This window comes from Dermacentor silvarum, chromosome 4 (genome assembly GCF_013339745.2).
Source record: "Dermacentor silvarum isolate Dsil-2018 chromosome 4, BIME_Dsil_1.4, whole genome shotgun sequence".
NCBI lineage: Eukaryota > Metazoa > Arthropoda > Arachnida > Ixodida > Ixodidae > Dermacentor > Dermacentor silvarum.
The window spans coordinates 214,465,278-214,483,570 of record NC_051157.2 but is presented as its reverse complement, the minus strand read 5'-3'; the positions used below and the strand labels follow the sequence as shown (position 1 = coordinate 214,483,570).

The window sequence follows — 18,293 nt, the reverse complement described above, 5'->3', positions numbered from 1 at the left end:
TTCCATAATGCACCGTCCTGCCGTGAAGATTTTGTTGAAGAAACAGGGAGCAAGCTGTTTCCACTTCCTTTCGTACCCCACCGTTGGGTCGAGAACGTGCCCGTACTGGAGAGAGGCCTGGCTATGTGGTAGCATTTGAGGCACTACACCGAAGCAGTGAGCGACCATAGGCTACCCTTGCTGAAATGTAGAGTGTATGAGAACGTCAGTGCTTTTCTAAAGGACCAGCTTGCACTTGCGAAACTGAACTTTTCCCTAAACGTTGCAATGCTTGTGCAGCCTTTCTTGACTGTTTTTCAGAGTGATTCTCCAAAGACATTTTTTTAGCAAAAGAGCTTGAAACTGTCTTCAGGAGCCTCCTTGCAAGGTTCGTGAAGCGCTCGGTATTGACAGAAGCCACGAGCATCACGAAACTGCTGCGAATGGATGTTCATAATACTGCCAATTACACATCACTTGAGAAGGTGGACGTTGGACGTGTGGCTGAGAAGATCTTAAAGAGCGGAAAAGTGAGTACCAAGTGTGTTTTGAATTTAGGGGGTAGTGTCGGAAGTTCATTGTGAACATGATCCTGAAAATCATGGAGAGAAGTCCTCTTAGGTACCCTTTGGTTCGAGGGTTGTCATGTTTTGACCCCAGAGAGATGGCGAAGACAGAAATGTGCCTTGGGAAGCTGAAAGTTGTTCTTAACTGTTTAATTGACAGTAAGCTTCTTTCTGAGCACAAGAGAGATATTGTGTGTGCACAGTACATTCAGTTCTGCCAAGAAAAACGGCATGAACTGCAAAACTATGAAAGAGACCATGAACGCCTTGACGTTCTCTTTGTGCGCCTTTTGAAGCATGACCCGGCGTTCTTGATGTTATGGGAAGTACTGAAGGTCCTTCTCTTGCTTAGCCATGGGCAGGCTATAAGAGGTTTCAGTGTAAACAAGCAGATCGCGGTCGAAAATATGGCAGAGCTCTCGTATATCTCACAACGAGTCATCTGCGAGGCCGTGAAAACCCACGGTGAGCTGCTTAACGTTCCACTGTCGAAAGAACTGAAGTCATCAGTGCGCCAAGCCAGGCATAGGTATGCGCTTTACATGGACGAACAGAAGAAGCAAGCTGTAGCACAACAGGTAACCTTGAAGAGAAAAGCACTTGAGCTAGAGCTACAGAGCATGCAAGAGAAGAAGACAAAGCTCCAAAAAACTCTGAAGTGCTTGCAGGAGTCAGCGGATCACTTTTCGGAAGACGCCGAAGCAAAAAACGATCTGACTTATCTTGTCAAGGCAAACAGTTTCCGTCGAACAGGCAAAGAAAAAGAAGCGGACATAACAGCTCTTGGAAGAGAAATTAATGCGAAAATAGGGCTCCTTTCCTAAGTCATGTGAAGAAATAAAATTACGCTAACACTCCTTGAATTCTGCCTTTTTGCATCCTTGAAATCCTTGAAATGTCCTTGAATTTCCAGCCATATATTGTGTACGAACCCTGCGTACCGTACGATCGCAATTTGGCAATCTACTGAACATTGGTGTCGAGAGATCGTGTTTTCCAGAAACATACGAACTGGGGGAAAATAAGTGTAACTGTAATGGGTAATTTTTTGTGTTCTCGATCATGAACGTTGGTGCCTGGAAATCGTACGTAATGGGATTGTATCAATGAGGTTCTACTGTACTTCCTGGAATGTATTCAAGCACCAGCGATTATGCTGGAACCTTCGATGAGTCATGTGTAAAAGCTGACGTGCTTGACCCGCACATGAGATTTTGACGATTGACGAGTCTGCTTGCCGCTATTATTCTGCTACTTGTACCAGTTCAAGGTTGTCTTTTGGATTGTTTAATGCCTCGCAACCTTCGAGTGGATGATGGATTCTTTCCTTAGGAGCTATAAGTAGTCCACTTGTCTATGCTATCTAGATGATGTGATTGTCTCTTCGCCTACTTTTGGGAAAAACCTGGCCCACCTGCCAGCCATTCCCGATGTGTTTCACCGCGCTGGTCTGCAACTTAACCACTACAAGTGTCGTTTCATTCAACATCACATCACTGTTCGCGGTCACCTTGTTAGTGCAAGCAGTGTCCAAGCTGACCCAGACAAGGTGCGTGCCATCCAAGACTTTCCTGTTCCTCGCGCAGTCAGAGATGTCTGGAGCTTTGTCAGCTTGTGCTCCTACTTGCCCCGATTTGTCAGAAATTTAACTGACATTGACCGGCCACTTACTGACCTACTCAAGAAGGATGTTTCTTTTTCTTGGGGGTCATGAGCAAGCTAACGCATTCACCACCTTAGTCAGTTTACTTGCAGCACCACCCATTTTGGCGCATTTTAACCCTTTGGCCCCTACAGAAGTTCACACCAACAGTAGTGGCCACGGCATAGGTGCAGTCCTCGCCCAACGCCAGCACGACCAAGAACGTGTCATTGCCTTCTCTCGTCATCGGAGCGGAATTTTTGGATAACTGAGCGTGAATGCCTTGCTTTAGTCTGGGCTGTGGTAAAAATCCGCCCCTACTTATATGGCCGCACATTTTCGGTCATCACGGACCACCACGGCCTTTGCTGGCTCTCGTCACTGAAGGATCCTACGGGAAGGCTTGGTCGCTCAGCATTACGGTTCAAGGAGTGTGCCTTTGACGTTCTCTACAAGTATGGCCGATGCACCAAGATTCTGACTGTTTATCATACTACCCTGTCAACCCTCCAGACACTACCAATCGTGATCTTGACAACTTTGTCATGGCTATTTCTGATCTGGCCAACATCCGCACTGAACGGAAGAGTGACGACACATTGCAGTCTATCATTGGCCCCCTCCATTCTCGTCAGCCCAACCCATCGCTTCACTGTTTGAGCTTCATGACGATATTCTTTACCGTCGTAGTACCATTCCCAACGGCCTGGAGCTTCGGCTTGTCCTCCCCAAGCAACTTTATACTAGTGTTCTCAAAGAACTCCACGATGCCCCAACCACTAGACATCTTGCAGTATCCCCCACATACGACCGTGTGCAGTGTCGGTTTTTCTGTCCTGGTCTGTATCGATCTGTTCAATACTATGTTGCTGCGCGTGACCTTTGTCAGCGACGTAGACAGCTCTCGGCGGCGCCTGCAGACCTTCTACAGCCCATTGACATATCCACGGAGCCATTCTATCACGTCAGTCTTGATCTCTTCGGCCCATTCTCTATGTCTACCTCAGGGAAAAAGTGAGTCGTGGTTGTGACCACTGACAACACTATGTGGTATTCCATCACGCGAAGTTTGCCGAATAATTGTGCCACTGATGTCGCTGATTATTGTCACCGACTTTCTACTTCGTGACGTTCTCCTCTATCAAGACTCTATCAAGGCGCTCCTATGCAACTGGTGGAGCACAAGCTCACTACTGCATACGACCCGCGCACCGATGAGCTCACTGAGAGGCTGAATCGCACCTTAACCGTGCTTGCCATGCATGTTTCTGATGATCATTGTGACTGGGACAGCACTTTGCCATACGTCACGTTCGTGTACAACTCATGCCGTAACAACACCACCGTTCTTTTGTCGTTTCACCTACTGCTTGGCCACCACCCAGCATTGCCTTTCGACATGCTACTAGTACCTGCTGTTGTACAACATAGCACAGAGTGTGCCTGCAATGCTGCCGCTCGAGCCCATCTGGCACGTCATATCGCTTATGCGTGACTCTCCGACTCGCAATTATTTCATAAGGACCACTATGACCACAGCCACCGACACCTCTGCTTTTCTCTGGATCCCTTGTACTTCTCTGGACTCCATCGCATAGTGTAGGTGTTTCTGAAAAGCTTTTGTCGCATTACACGAGACCTTACAAAGTTTTAGGGCAAACTCAGTGAACTTAACTATAAGATTGCGCCATCTCGTAATCTCGCTATCTTGTGACGTCATGCTTGTTGAAACCATCCTCCGTATGTAATTAGTCTGCACCAAGACATCGCTCCACTAATCGAGAGGGTTAGATGTTACGAGCCGCCTTCTTGGACAAACGAAGAAGATGGCGATCACCGAGACATTGAGTGTGTTCAGCCATCTGGCTACCTCTGTAAATAGTCGGTATATAAATTGTGCCTTGCTTTTCATCTATTTGATGCCCCGTCACAATATGAATGGCATGAAATAAATGCCTGACATGACAATAATACAGTGTAGACCGCTTATAATGTAAGTCGCCGGAGTCGCGAATATCCGCACTATAAGCGGTACTGCACTATAACCAAAGAAACAATTTTCAAGGCCCGCACATATGCAAAACATGTGCATCGAGCCGCCACGCGTATGCGACAGTTGAGGAATGCGGCTAGAATGTTTGCATTCAATTTACAGTCGAATCTCGTTAATACAAGATAATTCACATGGTGGCACCTCCGACCGGCATTGCTCTGGCACCGTCATAGAGTAAAAGCTTAGGAGAGACCCCTCAATGTCGCGCGCGATCAAAACAAAAAGAAAGAGAAAAAAAAACGCAGCGGAAATTTCACCCTCTCTCAAATGGCAAGGTCGCCGATTCTGCGTTGCGCCAGAAGATGTGTGGATGTGCCGACGTCTCAGCCACGCTACCGTAGCCACCCGTAGAAAATGGCAGTGAACCCTTCTTTCTCCTTTATGCTTCGTCTTGCTTATGCTTATGCTTAGTCACGTGTTGACCTTGCACACTGCGGCTACGGCGCAAAGGGAAGCAGCGGCACTGTCCCAGGTCGGCCAACAAAACTGCCCACGCCGGCAAACGCCCGCTTCCCGATAACGGCAGAAAATGAAACTTCGGGGAGCTGGCGCCGGGCCGGCTGGAGTGGCGGCGCCTGCACGGCGGCGGGCGCGCACGGTGACAGTCGAAAGTGAGGGAGCTACGAGGGAGGGCGAGGGGAGCCACCGAAGCGGCGGAGTTGCCGAGGCGAAATCCGCTTCCCTGCCGCCCTCCTCCCTCACATTCCACGGTCTCCGCATGCCCCCTTTGCCATGCTGTGCCGGTGCCGCCTGCTCCCCGAAGTTTCGTTTACTGCCGTTATCTTGAAGCGAGCGTTGGCCGGCATTGGCAGTTTCGTCGCCCTCGCTCGCTATGCTAGCCGTGATATTTCACGACTCGCACTCAAGATTCTGGTTTCAGCCTCACTGGCTGTTCGTTCGCACCACCTGGCCTTCACCTCCACTTCGTCTCTCTTTCTTCCTCGAGCACTCTTTGGGGCGCCCATTTGAGGGGAGCGTTCACCGTATCCGCTGACTTCCGTACTCCCAGGCAGCCGCACTGTAACCGGTATTTAGTTTCCTGCAACTGCACTATAAGCGATACGTGTATACATGGAGTGCTATGGGAAAGTTAACGGGAGTCTGAAAAGATCGCACTATATCCGGTCCTGTACTATAAGCGGTTACGTTATAAGTGGTCTATACTGTACTATGACATGGTTTATGTGACATGTCATGTCAGTAATGTCATGGAATAATGTCAAGTCATGTCATTCTTGTCATGTCGTTATACCTACCCAGTGGCCCAAGTTGTCTACTGACTTGCGGCCACTAGGTATGTCCTCATATTCGTGTTGTGGTCGTTGCATCGTTGTCATTCCAGCTTCTCTATCCGACTCTCGCCTCTGACTCTCGTGCACTACCTAGCTCGAACCAGGTAGCTCACGTGGTTAGATCTTCTGTATAAACCGGAATATAAGTCGAGATATTTTCATTAAAGAAACAAGCTAAAGTCACCCCTACCCCGCATCTTATATAGCGGTCTTTAGCCGAATGTGAGTCATTGTCGGGCAGCCTGTGTTTTCACAGGCATTCTTTTTTTTCTCTCTCTGTGTCGTTTGTGTGTTCCTGCATCGGATCTGTTCTGACTTTTACGTTCTGATCAAAAGTCTGATTTGTTTAGTATTTTTATTTTTTCGCCCGTTGAAGGATGAGTAGCGGCACGAGGAGGCAATTTTCAGCTGCATTTAAGATAAAAGTTGGTGACTTCAACGAACCGAACAACAACATGGCAACTCAGCGCCAGTTTGGCGTTTCGGAAAAAAGTGTGCGGTATTGGAGAGCGCAGAAAGGAAAGCTGCTGAAGAACAACCCGTGCAAAACATCATTTCGTGGGCGTAGTGTGGTTCATCCACAGCTGGAGGACACACTGGTGGACTTTGTGCTGCTACAATGCACTGTGGTAGGCAGCCAGCAACAAACGGTCATCTTCCAAGGACAGATGCTGCTACTTCCGACTAATGAAACGACAGCTCCGATGGTGAGTGAGTGGTGCCGTTTCGAAAATACAGTCGAACCCACTTCTAACGACACCGGTTTTAACAATATATCGGTTATAACAATGAGAAGCTGCTGCACCGTCAATTTTTGTATGTTTTCTATAGTGAAATAATCCGCTTAATACAATGCCCCAGGCTGCATTATTGGTTATAACGATGAAGTCTGGCCACTGGGTGTCGGTGCCGAAAGCTAATGGAATGCGAAATCCTTGAAAATAAAAAAGTAAATTCGAGCCGCTGTACGCTGCCGCACTGTTTTACAGCCTTCGCCTCTCTCCCGTTGCCCTTCTACCCCTCCGAGAACGAATGGGCTGCGCCCATAGCTCTACGCCGCACCACCCTTCAGAACACGAATGGACCGCACCAACTGTGCTGATAGCCTGATGGCACTGCCGGCTGGCCAGCTGGCCTATAGGCTGGCTCTATGGCTGGCCCCTCATTCCGCGCGGTTCTGCCAGCGGATTAAGGCATTCGGGCTCAACTTTGTTGGCTGCGTCGAAATCGTTCCTGGCCACGTGATTTTCAGTTTCGTTTGAGTCACCGCCAAATTGTGCAGTCACCGCCGAATGGTGCAGAAAGCCAGCTTGCCTCTTTCAACCCCTATAACGCTGGTTGTATTAAAAGATGCATTGCATTGCAGACCTGCTCGTTCGGGGCATCCTTGAGCCACATAAGAAGGTGTGCGTGAAGATTGCTGCGTAAGCTTCGCTCTGTATAAATTCCAACAGGGGTCGTTGGATCTGCTGCATTTTTGTTGGTATTTTTTCACCAGACTTTAGTATTTTAGGGCTTTTAGTGTAGTGTTTTTCAAATTGTAGGCTGGCAGGTCCGGATACGTGTGTGCATTGCTGGTGTGTAGCGTTGTAAGCACGTGTGTCTCCCCTTTGTGCAGGCAACCTATTTCGGCTGAAGATGTTCCGCGAGGAGCAAGGCACCTGGATGATAATGCTGCTGACAATGCTGGTGTTTGTGTACATGCTTTCACTGGTGTACAATGCACTGCTGCTCAGCGGCCACCCACGCCCCGACGAGTTTCGTATCAATGCGCTCATGGGTGTCACCAATGCCAGCTTCATGAAGGTCGCCGCCTGTGGAACCTGGCTTGGTGACTTCCTCACTGCATGGATGGCAAGTGCTTCGGCGACATTAAAGGCGTAAACTTGTGCTACTGTGAAATCAATATTTGGATGATGTCTTGTCCAGTTTGGAAGTAGATCCATACTATTAGAAACACAATAAACAGAATGCCTACCCCCTTTGACAACACCATTTTGGTCGGCGTTATGTTTATTGTGTTTCTAATAAGAATTGTGATAGTACTACCTTAAGCATCTGTCTATGATAATTTCTTAGAACTTGCTGTTACACGATAAGAATGCCAGGCTGATTTCGCTAGTCTGGGACATGGCTTGGCTTAAAGCATGCCCATGTTTAGTAGTAGGAGTACGTATCTTTATTTCTTGCTTGCATACGTATACGAGATAAGAGACAGAAGCAAAAGGCACTTTAATTATATGCCTGACAAAGGCTTCTGCACCTGTGGCTCGCAATAGATAAATATGTATTACACAAAAAAACATTTGATGCATTATAGAACAACACAAGCGATAACAAAGTGGTATTTTGCACTTACAAAAGCAGCTAATGACAGACACTTTTCATGGAGTAGTAACAAAGGAGCAACAAAAAAAGAAAGAAAAAAAAGGAAAACTGAACGTGTGCCTACTTGTGACAAAATTAATATAATTTCCATATAAGTTCTGTGCAATATTGTTTAGTGCTGATAAATTATTTGTTTTTATAACTTTTTCTTAGCTTGTTTTTTAAAAGCCTGCGGACTAGCGCCAAAATCTAAGCTATTTTCCAATTCATTAACTAATCACATTACCTGGCATTGCATCGTTTGTTTTCCATAATTTTTCCTCATTCTTGGCAATTGTAAATTTCTTCTTGTGGAATAGCACTGACTTTTTTTCTTTGTGTTTGTACCACTCATTTTTATGTACCTCTTTTAATAGCTTAATATAGCATATTTGACTTGCCCTCAACATTTTATGTTTATTATAAAAGAGCATTGATGTGCACTAATGGTCGCTATTACCATAGTAGTTTTCGTAACAACGAAGTATTTTCTTTTGTAGCACAATCAGTTTGTTATCATTTTTTTTACTTGTTGTCCCCCATACTAATATGCCGTAACAGAGTCTCAAATAGAAGAGCGAATTGAACAAATTTTTCTTTAGCCATTGAGGAATAACAGAACCAATCCTGTACAGGCATCCAACCATTTGCACAAGTTGTTTAACTAAATGATTAATGTGGACGTTCCACATTAAGTCTTCACTGAACCATACACCAAGAAATTTTGATGCCTTTCTCGCTTTATAATGTTCATGTCAAAGTTTATCCTTCCTTACCGACACATATAGTTCTACAAGTAAATTAGAAAACCACAAACAGACAATTTAAAAGCAGCATATGACGATAGTGGACCTTTTCGCCCCTCCAGCTTTAACAACCTGCCGATAGTGCTCCCATTTGATGTAACTGCACAACCTAGCATGAATGTGTACTTATGGTTTGAGGAAAAGTGTTCTTGCAGAGTGAATGAGAAATGGCAGACTATTATTCCCTAATACTTAAAGATAGCACTACCGACACAGAACAAAGAAAGAGAGCAGGAGCACACATAGCACTGACTTACAACTGCGTTATAACGCAGTTGTAAGTATTGTAAGTTGTTTTTAAGTATAATAGAAAACCACCAACTCGCCCAATCTGCCGTTCTTCTGTTATTCCCTGTTGCATCAAAGCCTGCAGACTGTTATGAGAGACAAAACTCTTGTCATAGAAGCGCCTTCAAAGTATCCTGAATGTTCAAGAAAATGCTGATTCATAGCCTGCACTTTTTTGGCGTTTGCCATTCAGGAATGTAGCGCTACTGCAGGTAATCGTGAGGCTTCGTGGTCAAGATCCTGTGTAAAACTGTATTTTTTACACGCTGTCTAATTACAGCAAACGTAAACATCACTGAAAAGCGTGGTGCCTGCTGCTGCCGCAGGTGACGGACATGATGCTACAGGATGAGCTGTACCCCGGTTGGGCACCTTCCCTACGTGCCTTCTGGCAGAGCCACGGTCGCACTCGCATCACCGTTTTCTGGGCTGTGTCACTGCTGCTGTCAGCGGTCGTGATCAGCCTCATTGTCAGCGATCGCATTTCCTGGGACTACCTGAACCGCGAGTTCGTGGCCACCACTGAGCTGTCCCGCGCCTTCCTTGCCTCCTTCATCCTCGTCATGGACCTGCTCATCGTCATGCAGGCACGGTTTCATTGATTGTCATCCGGGCACATGGGAGACACCATTACGGAAGGTCCCATTTTCCCGTCACGTGGGATTCCTCAGCGAGACCCGCTACAGCGGCCATTATAGAGCGAACTCCCATTACTTTCACCCTTGCAGGACTGCAAGTTCTGGTCGAATTACCCAAAGGTCAAATTTCATTTCATTTCATTTATTTTACCCTCAGGGCCAATTGGCATTACAGAGGGGAGGGGGTTGTTATACAAAAAAATAGTTGAACAAAAAAAAAACAGTCAGTACAGTTAATTTATACAAATGAAGCTCGTAATTATACAATGCACACAGAAATAAGTGAACAAAAAAAATGTCACAGTTTCGCCTTAAGGGCGAAGCAATGACTGCGATAGCAACACAGCAATGTCATACGAAGTAAGGTGAGCGGCTTTGGTAGCAATATGAATTGTAGTAAACATGAGCTGATTAAGTAAGCAGGTGTGCTGCGGCGTAAGTAGACCGACATGAAAAGAGACTTGATGACCAAGAGAAGGCGCGTGTGAAATGGTGGTGTTGATGAGAAGCGCTTCCCGTGGGCAGCGCATGTGAAGTGACACACCTGTAGCGCTGCACTGCCGATCCGGGCAGCATTGCATGTGTAGCGTGCGTTGGAAAATGTGGCCCAACTATTACTAACTGAATGAACAAGCGTGGTGTGAGCGCGCACAAACAAATATGAATAGATCACACTGAATGACTGCAGACAACGACTGTCAAAACGCTGGCAGCAAGCGCATACGCCGCAGCGGGCGAAGGTACATGCGGTCTATTGCTTCAACGGAAACTGAGCGGCGAATGCACAGCGCATACAAAGGTCAGAGCCGTGTGGAGATAAGAGACGGTGCGGGCGAGCGACGAGCGCGGTTGTTGGCAGAGTAGAAGTGCGCCCCCCCCCCCCCCGCTCCTTCCGGCGCTGGCTTGGGAGATTGAGTGCGTTCGCTCTCCATGATAGCGTGCGTCCCCGCACGCTTCCGCTCGGGCATACGGCGCGCGGCGAAGATTTTATCTATACGGAACCTCACGGCGATGCCGACGGCAGAAATCCGGTTGAAGTGTCCATATAATTGCTATCGCAATAAAAGCAATCAGTACAGTTTGTACAAATAAAGGTCGCAGTTATGCAATGTTAGCTAATGCATCCTGGAACATGTGATTATCGTTAATACTAACAATGTCAACGGGAAGTTCGTTCCATTCTTTTGACGTACGAGGCAAAATGAGTTCAAGAAGGTTTTTGTGTTGCATGATGGAATACCTACTTTGTCATGATGATCGATGCGGCGAGATATGTACTGTGGGCGAAGGAGCAGTTGGTCATGTAGCAAAGAATGGTGATGCAACGTGTGAAGCAGACTTAAACGAGAAACTTTTCTGCAAGATGCTAAAGAAGATGATTCTATTAACAAAAGCAGCAGTATAAACAGATGCGAATCTTTATTTATTGTTTAAAAGTAGTCTGTTGTCATTGAGAGACTAATTCAGTAGAGTACAGTAGAATCGGGGTAATTTGACTCTGGTTAATTCGATCTTTCGGTTATTTCGATTCCGACCAAAAGTCCCAGCTTGCGCCTATGCTTTCGTTATTTTGACCCAAAAATTGGCATTCACCAGATAATTCAAGCTTGAGCAGTCAGCACGCCTGACCCCCATTGCGACCCGTGTAGTGGCAGCGTCTGCCTGGGCGGAGCTGGGGAAACAGCGAATGCATTGAACATACGTCATCTGTCGTCAAAAACGACTAATTCGGCCCACCCTAGAAAGATTTTCAAGCAATAACCATTGTTAACAATGTCTGATTAAGCTATTTACCTAATTCTAACGCATGCCTTTTCTTTTTGTTAAAGAAAATTGGGCCAAAAATTGCCTGCGCGGTGCAATCGGGCACAAAACTAAAACCGCCTTCGTAATGGTCGTATGCTTTACCGCATAATAATGTAACTTGGCAAAGAGGAGATATAAGAGGAGGAGAACGAAGAACTCAGCAGCAGCCACGGCTACATTTCGGTGGCGACATCGTGGCAACCTCTCATCCATCCTGGTCTTCACCTGTGAATAAACATCGATCATCCGTAACAATATGTATGTATTGCGGCAGAGCTGACTTTTATAAGAACCGTGTGGTGAATCTGATTTTAGGAAACCAGCTCTCTTAGTGCAACAATTTTTCTTGCTAAAAATTGGTTGCGTGTTATATTTATACTTTGTTTAGGAGCTCTAATGTCATTCCCACGTTAGTTTTTTACTTTGGACACATAGAAAATGGGCGTGTGTTTCATTTGGGGGCGTGGTGTTAGAATAGGGCAAACACTGCCAAATAAAGCAGCGGTGTGCATTGGCGTTTCTTCTACATCTTGTTCAATTCAACCTGACAGATAATTCGATCGATTTTGCCAGTCCCGTCTGAGTCGAATTAACGGTAGTCAACTGCATTACAATATCTATGCATGTTGTCGTCGTTCAGTGGTCCACAAACCTCTCCACTATCATCGGTGTTAACAAAATCGTTAAAAGAGACATTGCCGAGGGCACAGCGCAAATCATCGTCACCACTGCAGGACAGGCTGCTATTGTCGCTGTCATCGTCTAGGCAACCAGTAGCACACCGTCTGCTGAATTTCTTATGTTTTCAAGCTTTTAGTAACCACTGTGTGCATGAGGAGGCACGAGTGGTGGTTGAATTTACGGAAGTGACATGCATTTGCATTCAAACTAAATGAGTCTTCCTACCATAGCAATGTATGGCTTTGCACCAAGACTCTCCAGTGCATTCAAATTAACTGAAAAGTCAAATTAACCAAGGTCTAATTAACGGGAGCCGACTGTACTGTACTGTGTTTTGCTGCTGAGCTTAAAGTCACGGGCTTGATTCAGTGGCTGCATTGTGGAAGAAGGCAATAACATTTTTAGACTGCTGGTTGAAATTAATCTAGATTCATGGTCTCTGCATTGTTATTGAATGTTAAACCTGGTAAAATTCGACGCACATAAGCAATGTAATGTTCTCACGTAGGCTGTAAGCTAACACATGATATTTGTCTGCTTTAGATAATCTGTTATCTGTTACATACCTGCTGCAGTGGCATCCTGATTACAGGGGTCGTATTTAAATGTCTAAATGCAAGAACGGCCCTTTACTAAGATTTAGGTGCACAACAAAAGACCCCAGATGGTCAGAATAAATCCAGAGCCTGTCACCATGACATCTCTCATATAGACTATGTGTTGCCCTGGAGCGTTAAAGTAATGCTTGTATATTGCAGTTTATCATCATCATCATTACAGCCCATTTTATGTTCATTGCATGGCAAAAGTCTCTTCCAGTTGCAATAAATTACTCCTGTCGGTTGACTCCGTGCTATGCCTGCAGTCTTGAGCTGTCCTCGACTGCATTTTTATTTCTTAGGTGCCCATTTTCTTAATCAAAGAGACATGCAAGTTATTGGCTATTTGCTTTACAAGACTTACCCAACTACACTTTTTCCCCTAATCTCGACTGCAGTGTCAGCTACACTTATTTGCTCAGTAATCTATTGGCCCTTTTCGAGGAGCAGTTTGTTGTAGAGAAACAAGATGGCGCTTACGGCGGCGCGCCCTACGTCGCCTCAGCAACTGTGCACGAATACGAAACCATTACCACTTCTACCTTGTTTCTGTGTGATCAGCTGTCGGAAATGCAACTGAGTTTTCGCTAACGCACTGTGCTTCAGTTATGCTGGATTGAATTATGTGGATTGAAGACGTCTGCGGTAGTTGGCAGCAAAAATAGTGACTGGCATGTTAAGGAATGTAATGAATCTGTTGCGCCAAGTTCGCAGACCGCTGCTGCAACTGTAAGTACGTGTTTCCGGCACTTCGAGATGTATGGCTTTCCTCGAGGATACACAAATTTGCTCATCCACCAGCATTGTATCGCTAACCTTCAAAGAAAGGACTTCCGCCCCAGTACGTCGGCATGAGTGAGTACCACTCGTTAAATAATGATAAAGGAAGTAGCGCCGCTTCCTGTTATAGTAGGTTTCGCGCACAGTGTCTACACACATCTACGCCAACCGGCACAGAAACTTACGCCACTCTTTCGCCGACGTGTCAAGAATAAGTAAATGGGCGCACACTTGAATATATGCACACTATATGCTCACAATAAGTGATGGTGCTACACCGATAGCGCACGAATGGTCGAAGCTGAATGTTTCGTGACGGTCCACAAGAATAAACGAGTTACTAGCAATAATGCGTCTTTGCTACAAGGTACTACAATACAATGTGCAGAATAGGGGCGCTATAACGTAAAGCTACCGTATTTTCTCGCATATAACCCGCACCAGAAGTTGAAAAAAATTGCTTGAAAAGTGGGGGTGCGGGTTATCTGCGAATATTGGTGAAGGGAGGGGGTGGGGGTTGGCTTCATGGCAACGTGTGGCCTGCCGTGCAGAGTCCGCATTGTCTGCATGCCTATCGACATCGACGTGTGTTAAGCCTATAAGAGGCCAACACAGGTTATTGCCTGATCCACATTCGTAGTCTGGTTAGACGCTTTTCGGCATGGAGGAAGAAAAATAGTTTTCGGTATGGGTGTTCTGTGCTTTTCGCACGCTTTTTGCATGAGTCAGGTGCCGTTTCTTGTATACCCAGTTTGCACAGTTGGCCAGCCTTAGGCATCATGAGTGTGTCTCGGCAACAGTCTTTCACAGTGAAACAGAAACTGAAGATCATAGCCGCTGCTGCAAGATGGTTCCGAATACGATTACGTCTTCGAGAGCGGCGATGAAGCCTCGGATGGCAGCAGTGAATCGGATGACAGCGCTGACAACGTTGCGGCGGTCGTTTTGAAATAAATTTGCTTTGAAAACGAAATGATGGCTGCGCGTAATTGTAACTTCCTTGCCCTCATTTATTCGGATAAGCGTGCAGGTTATACACGAGGTTATTTTTTTCTTTTTCATGGAGTTCAAAGTTAGGGGTGCGGGTTATATGTAAGGGCGGATTATATGCGCGAAAATACGGTACTCCAAACTGTTTTTATTCCAATCTCCTGACGTCAAATATACGTAACCACCGACGCAAGCATCGGGCGGTGACCTGCAGCGTTGTCTGAACAACCCAATCAAACACTCCTCATTTATAGGAGGTCACCTTTGTTTGCTTTCAAAACAAATATCATTGCCTGCACTGAGAGGTGTTTGTTATCTAATTGGCTGACAAGAGGTGAGGAGCACACTCTAGTGGAGAGGGTTTCAATGAGGCCGAGCTAGCACTGTGAAAATAGATAACCGCATGAAGAGGAAGGTGCGGGCTTCTGCCATTGGTCCACTTCGCCTTACTTACCTTGCGGTGGCTGGTCGAAAATCGCGGCGGCGTACAACGGAAGGATAAGAATGCCGCTAAAGCGGATCCTCAGCAAGGAAGAGTTGTCAGAGCGATGTCGTATACGTGCCAAAAGGGCTTTATAATGTTTTACTGCCATGCAAAAAGGTTTATCATGCGCAAATAAATACATACTCACCGGCAGGTGCAAATATCACGGGCCTGAACGATCAGCGGGCAGCCATCTTCTATTCCTTTCAGAACGGGGCAGTCTCTGGCTATTCAGAAAAATTTTCAGTTTTGTTCGGCATATTAATGCATTTTTTGCGTGTGAATTTGACACGGTGAGTTTTCGCGGTTTTGTGGGGTCGCGTGACAGACAGGTGAAGTGGGCGCAGCCTGAAAACATTGGACCAAAAGCAGAGAGCTAACGGTGAAAAGGCGTCGAATCAAGAATAATTATTTTTCTTTTGTGTGGTTTTATCATGCATAATCAGAGGGTACACGTTATATCAGATAGGAAGCTATCGCAGTTTTCGTGATGTCGCTTGACAGAGAGGCGAGGTTGGGAGTGGCCCGAAAATGTTTTGACCAATCGTGGTAGGCTGATTACAGAATTGGAATAGAAAAGTTTGGAATGGCTTCATGGTATAGCGCCCTAGGTATACATTTCAAGCCTTGTGCGCAACAAGAACGAATCTAACGGAACTGAGCACACCCACGAGCGATTAGGCAGAAAATAATCAGATAGTGGCCGCACCCAGGAACCTCACTGAGTCAGAAACGTGACAAGCCGCTGCTTCAAAACATTTGCCAAATAAAGAACGAAGACCAGAACACTGTAATCCTGATTCAATTCATGAGCTGAAAGTTTGGATAGCTTCGAAAACATATCTAGCCCTGCTTTTAGAGGAAGCACCATATATGCTGCTCGCGCCATTTGGGCAAAGCTTAATGAGTTTCGAAAGTGCTTTTACGTGTCCTCTGAAGCTGTGGCCGAAGCGTCGTGTCGTCCACCCAGTCACCGTCTGTGATATTTCCCGAAACAGTGGTTTCCTAAGCCGCACCGGCCTCATACACATCCATTGTAAACATGGAGGCAATGGAGGCAGTTGAGGCACGCAATGGACGCTTCACCACGTGATCAAACATGGCAGCGCCCACGGGACGCCGCGAAAAGGGTCAATACTTCCATCATCTGTCTCTTTAACTATACTACACCTATCATGTTTAATTACGATAGTCCTGCAGTCCATAGCTACTCGAGCTTCTTGCCCTGAGAGTTGTGCAGTGTACAGTAGAACCTCATTGATAAGATCCCGTTACATCACCAGAGTTCGCAATCGAGAGCACAAAAAGTGACCCAATAGAGTTATGCTTATTTTCAGAGCACAGCTCTTAGGCGCCTGTTCCTGCGGTGAGTGTCGGCGTCACTTGTAGCCGGGGTAAACGAGCACCGCGAAAGATAAGAGAGAATGCGGAGTGTAGTGGGGTATAAAAAAAGAGGCGTGAGAGAAGAGACACGCGGAAGAAAGCAGAGAGGAGGGTGTAGCAGAACCACCAGTTGGGAAGTGGAGGAGGGTATGGCAAAAGGGTGAGGGGGAAAGTGGAGTGCCGGCAACGACCAGCAGGCATGCAGCCAGCGCAGAAACAAAATGCTGGCATGCAGGCTATTACCCACTGCACATGCGCTACTTGGTTGCGGCGCCGCCGCCGCCGCCGCTAGAGAATGCACTTCGCGCGTTCCCTTGTCCATGCTTTCTTTCTAAACCATGAGCGACGCAACTGGTGGAAATGCTTCGTCTGCCACTGCTGCTAAACGAGCTGCCCGAGCAGAGGCTCAGCTCTGCCGCCGAGAGCACCCTGTCGTTCAGAATCAAATTCTTTGCCACAATATATTGCGAATTCAAAACACTTAACAGCTACGCTCAAAATTCACAGTAGGGAGTATCGTAATCGTCGGTGAAATTTTTTTTTATTGCTTTCGGCTTGCATCGGTTGTGCAGCATATGAGAAACAGTGCACACAGTGCAACTGTTGTTGAAACAACTTGACACTTGATTTAAAACTTTTTATTTTCTTGAATACAATTCAAGAAGGGCACAGCGCTCCTGTCTTACATTCATCTACTTATAGCATCTCTGGAACACATCTTAGTTGAACGGCTTAGGGGCTAACCACGGCTGTTGTGACAATTGGCTATGCAGGACTGGGACTTCCCGCACTTTGTGTGTGACATGAACATCAAACTGCCCGGGCTGCATGCAGCCTCCTTCAAGTACCACATGTTCCAGAAGTTTGTCCACTTGCCCGAGATAGTCTTCCACATTAGCGGTAAGTGTCACTCATCGGAGAGGCCAAAATGTTTGTACTGCTGCGGTAATTATTTTTTTAAAATTGTACACTCTTTAGGGTTCAAATCCTGTACGTTATACAGCAATAATTTCCATTAATCTTGTGTGTTAACATTGTATACCGAGTACTTTTCTGCCAGGTACTATGTGCATCTCAGTGTTCTGTAGCATTGCTCACAGGAAAGTAACAGCTGCACAACATTGGATATCAAAGCCAGCAAACTGCCGGGCCCGACAACAGGTGCCATATTGCCAAAGCTGACGATTTGCCAGGCTGGAGGCTGGGCGAATGGTTGGCTTAAAAATTTATTTGTAGATGGCGCGACAGAGAATATATGCAGACTTGACCTAAAGCACAAGAAACGAGGACACAAGAAGGAAAATGAGACAGGACATTTGAGTTTTCCTTCTTGTGTCCTCGTTTATGTGTGCTTTAATTCAAGTATGAATACCTACAAACTCGCCCAAATTTCAGTTCCTGTAGGATATACAGTGTAGGCCGCTTATAACATAAGTCGCCGGAGTCGCGCATATCTGCACTATAAGCGGTACCGCACTATAACGAAAACAATGATTTTCAAGCCCTGTAGGTATGCAAAACGCGTACCAAGCATGTAGACACGCTTTGTGGTATCGCGCGCACATCGCGATTACATTTTCTCCAGTGAGCTGGCAAAAACATAATCGCAATATAGCCGGTGCTCTTCAAGCTCGACAGCTTTGCCCCGAGTAAAAACGAAACAACTACTTGCCGCAACCGCTGCGGAAAAAAACGTGACCGCTATCGACACGATTATGAACAGCGACGTTGCGGTGCTGAAGGCATGCGCCCGATGCACGCACCAAGTCGTCCAGTCGCTGCAACTGGCCGCCGAAACCGCGGTCGCTATCTATGCGATCATCGATGGCGACTACGCAGTTCTTTAGGCACGTGGCCGACGTGCGTACTGAGTAAAAACGAAACTATACTGTTCGCCGCAACTGCTGCGGAGAAAACCGCGGCCGCTATCGACGCGATC

At 46.4% G+C, this 18,293-nt stretch overlaps 1 protein-coding gene across 2 annotated transcripts in view; it reads left to right on the top strand.

Moving 5' to 3' along the window:
* Positions 1-18,293, top strand: part of LOC119450937 (transmembrane protein 117) — a 91,246-nt gene that overhangs the window by 21,796 nt on the left and 51,157 nt on the right. For both annotated transcript variants that reach the window (XM_037714401.2, XM_037714402.2), the window contains exons 7-9: positions 7,151-7,386; positions 9,320-9,580; positions 17,128-17,254. In XM_037714401.2, coding sequence (XP_037570329.1) covers positions 7,151-7,386; positions 9,320-9,580; positions 17,128-17,254 — 624 coding nt within the window. The remainder of the gene's footprint in view (positions 1-7,150; positions 7,387-9,319; positions 9,581-17,127; positions 17,255-18,293) is intronic.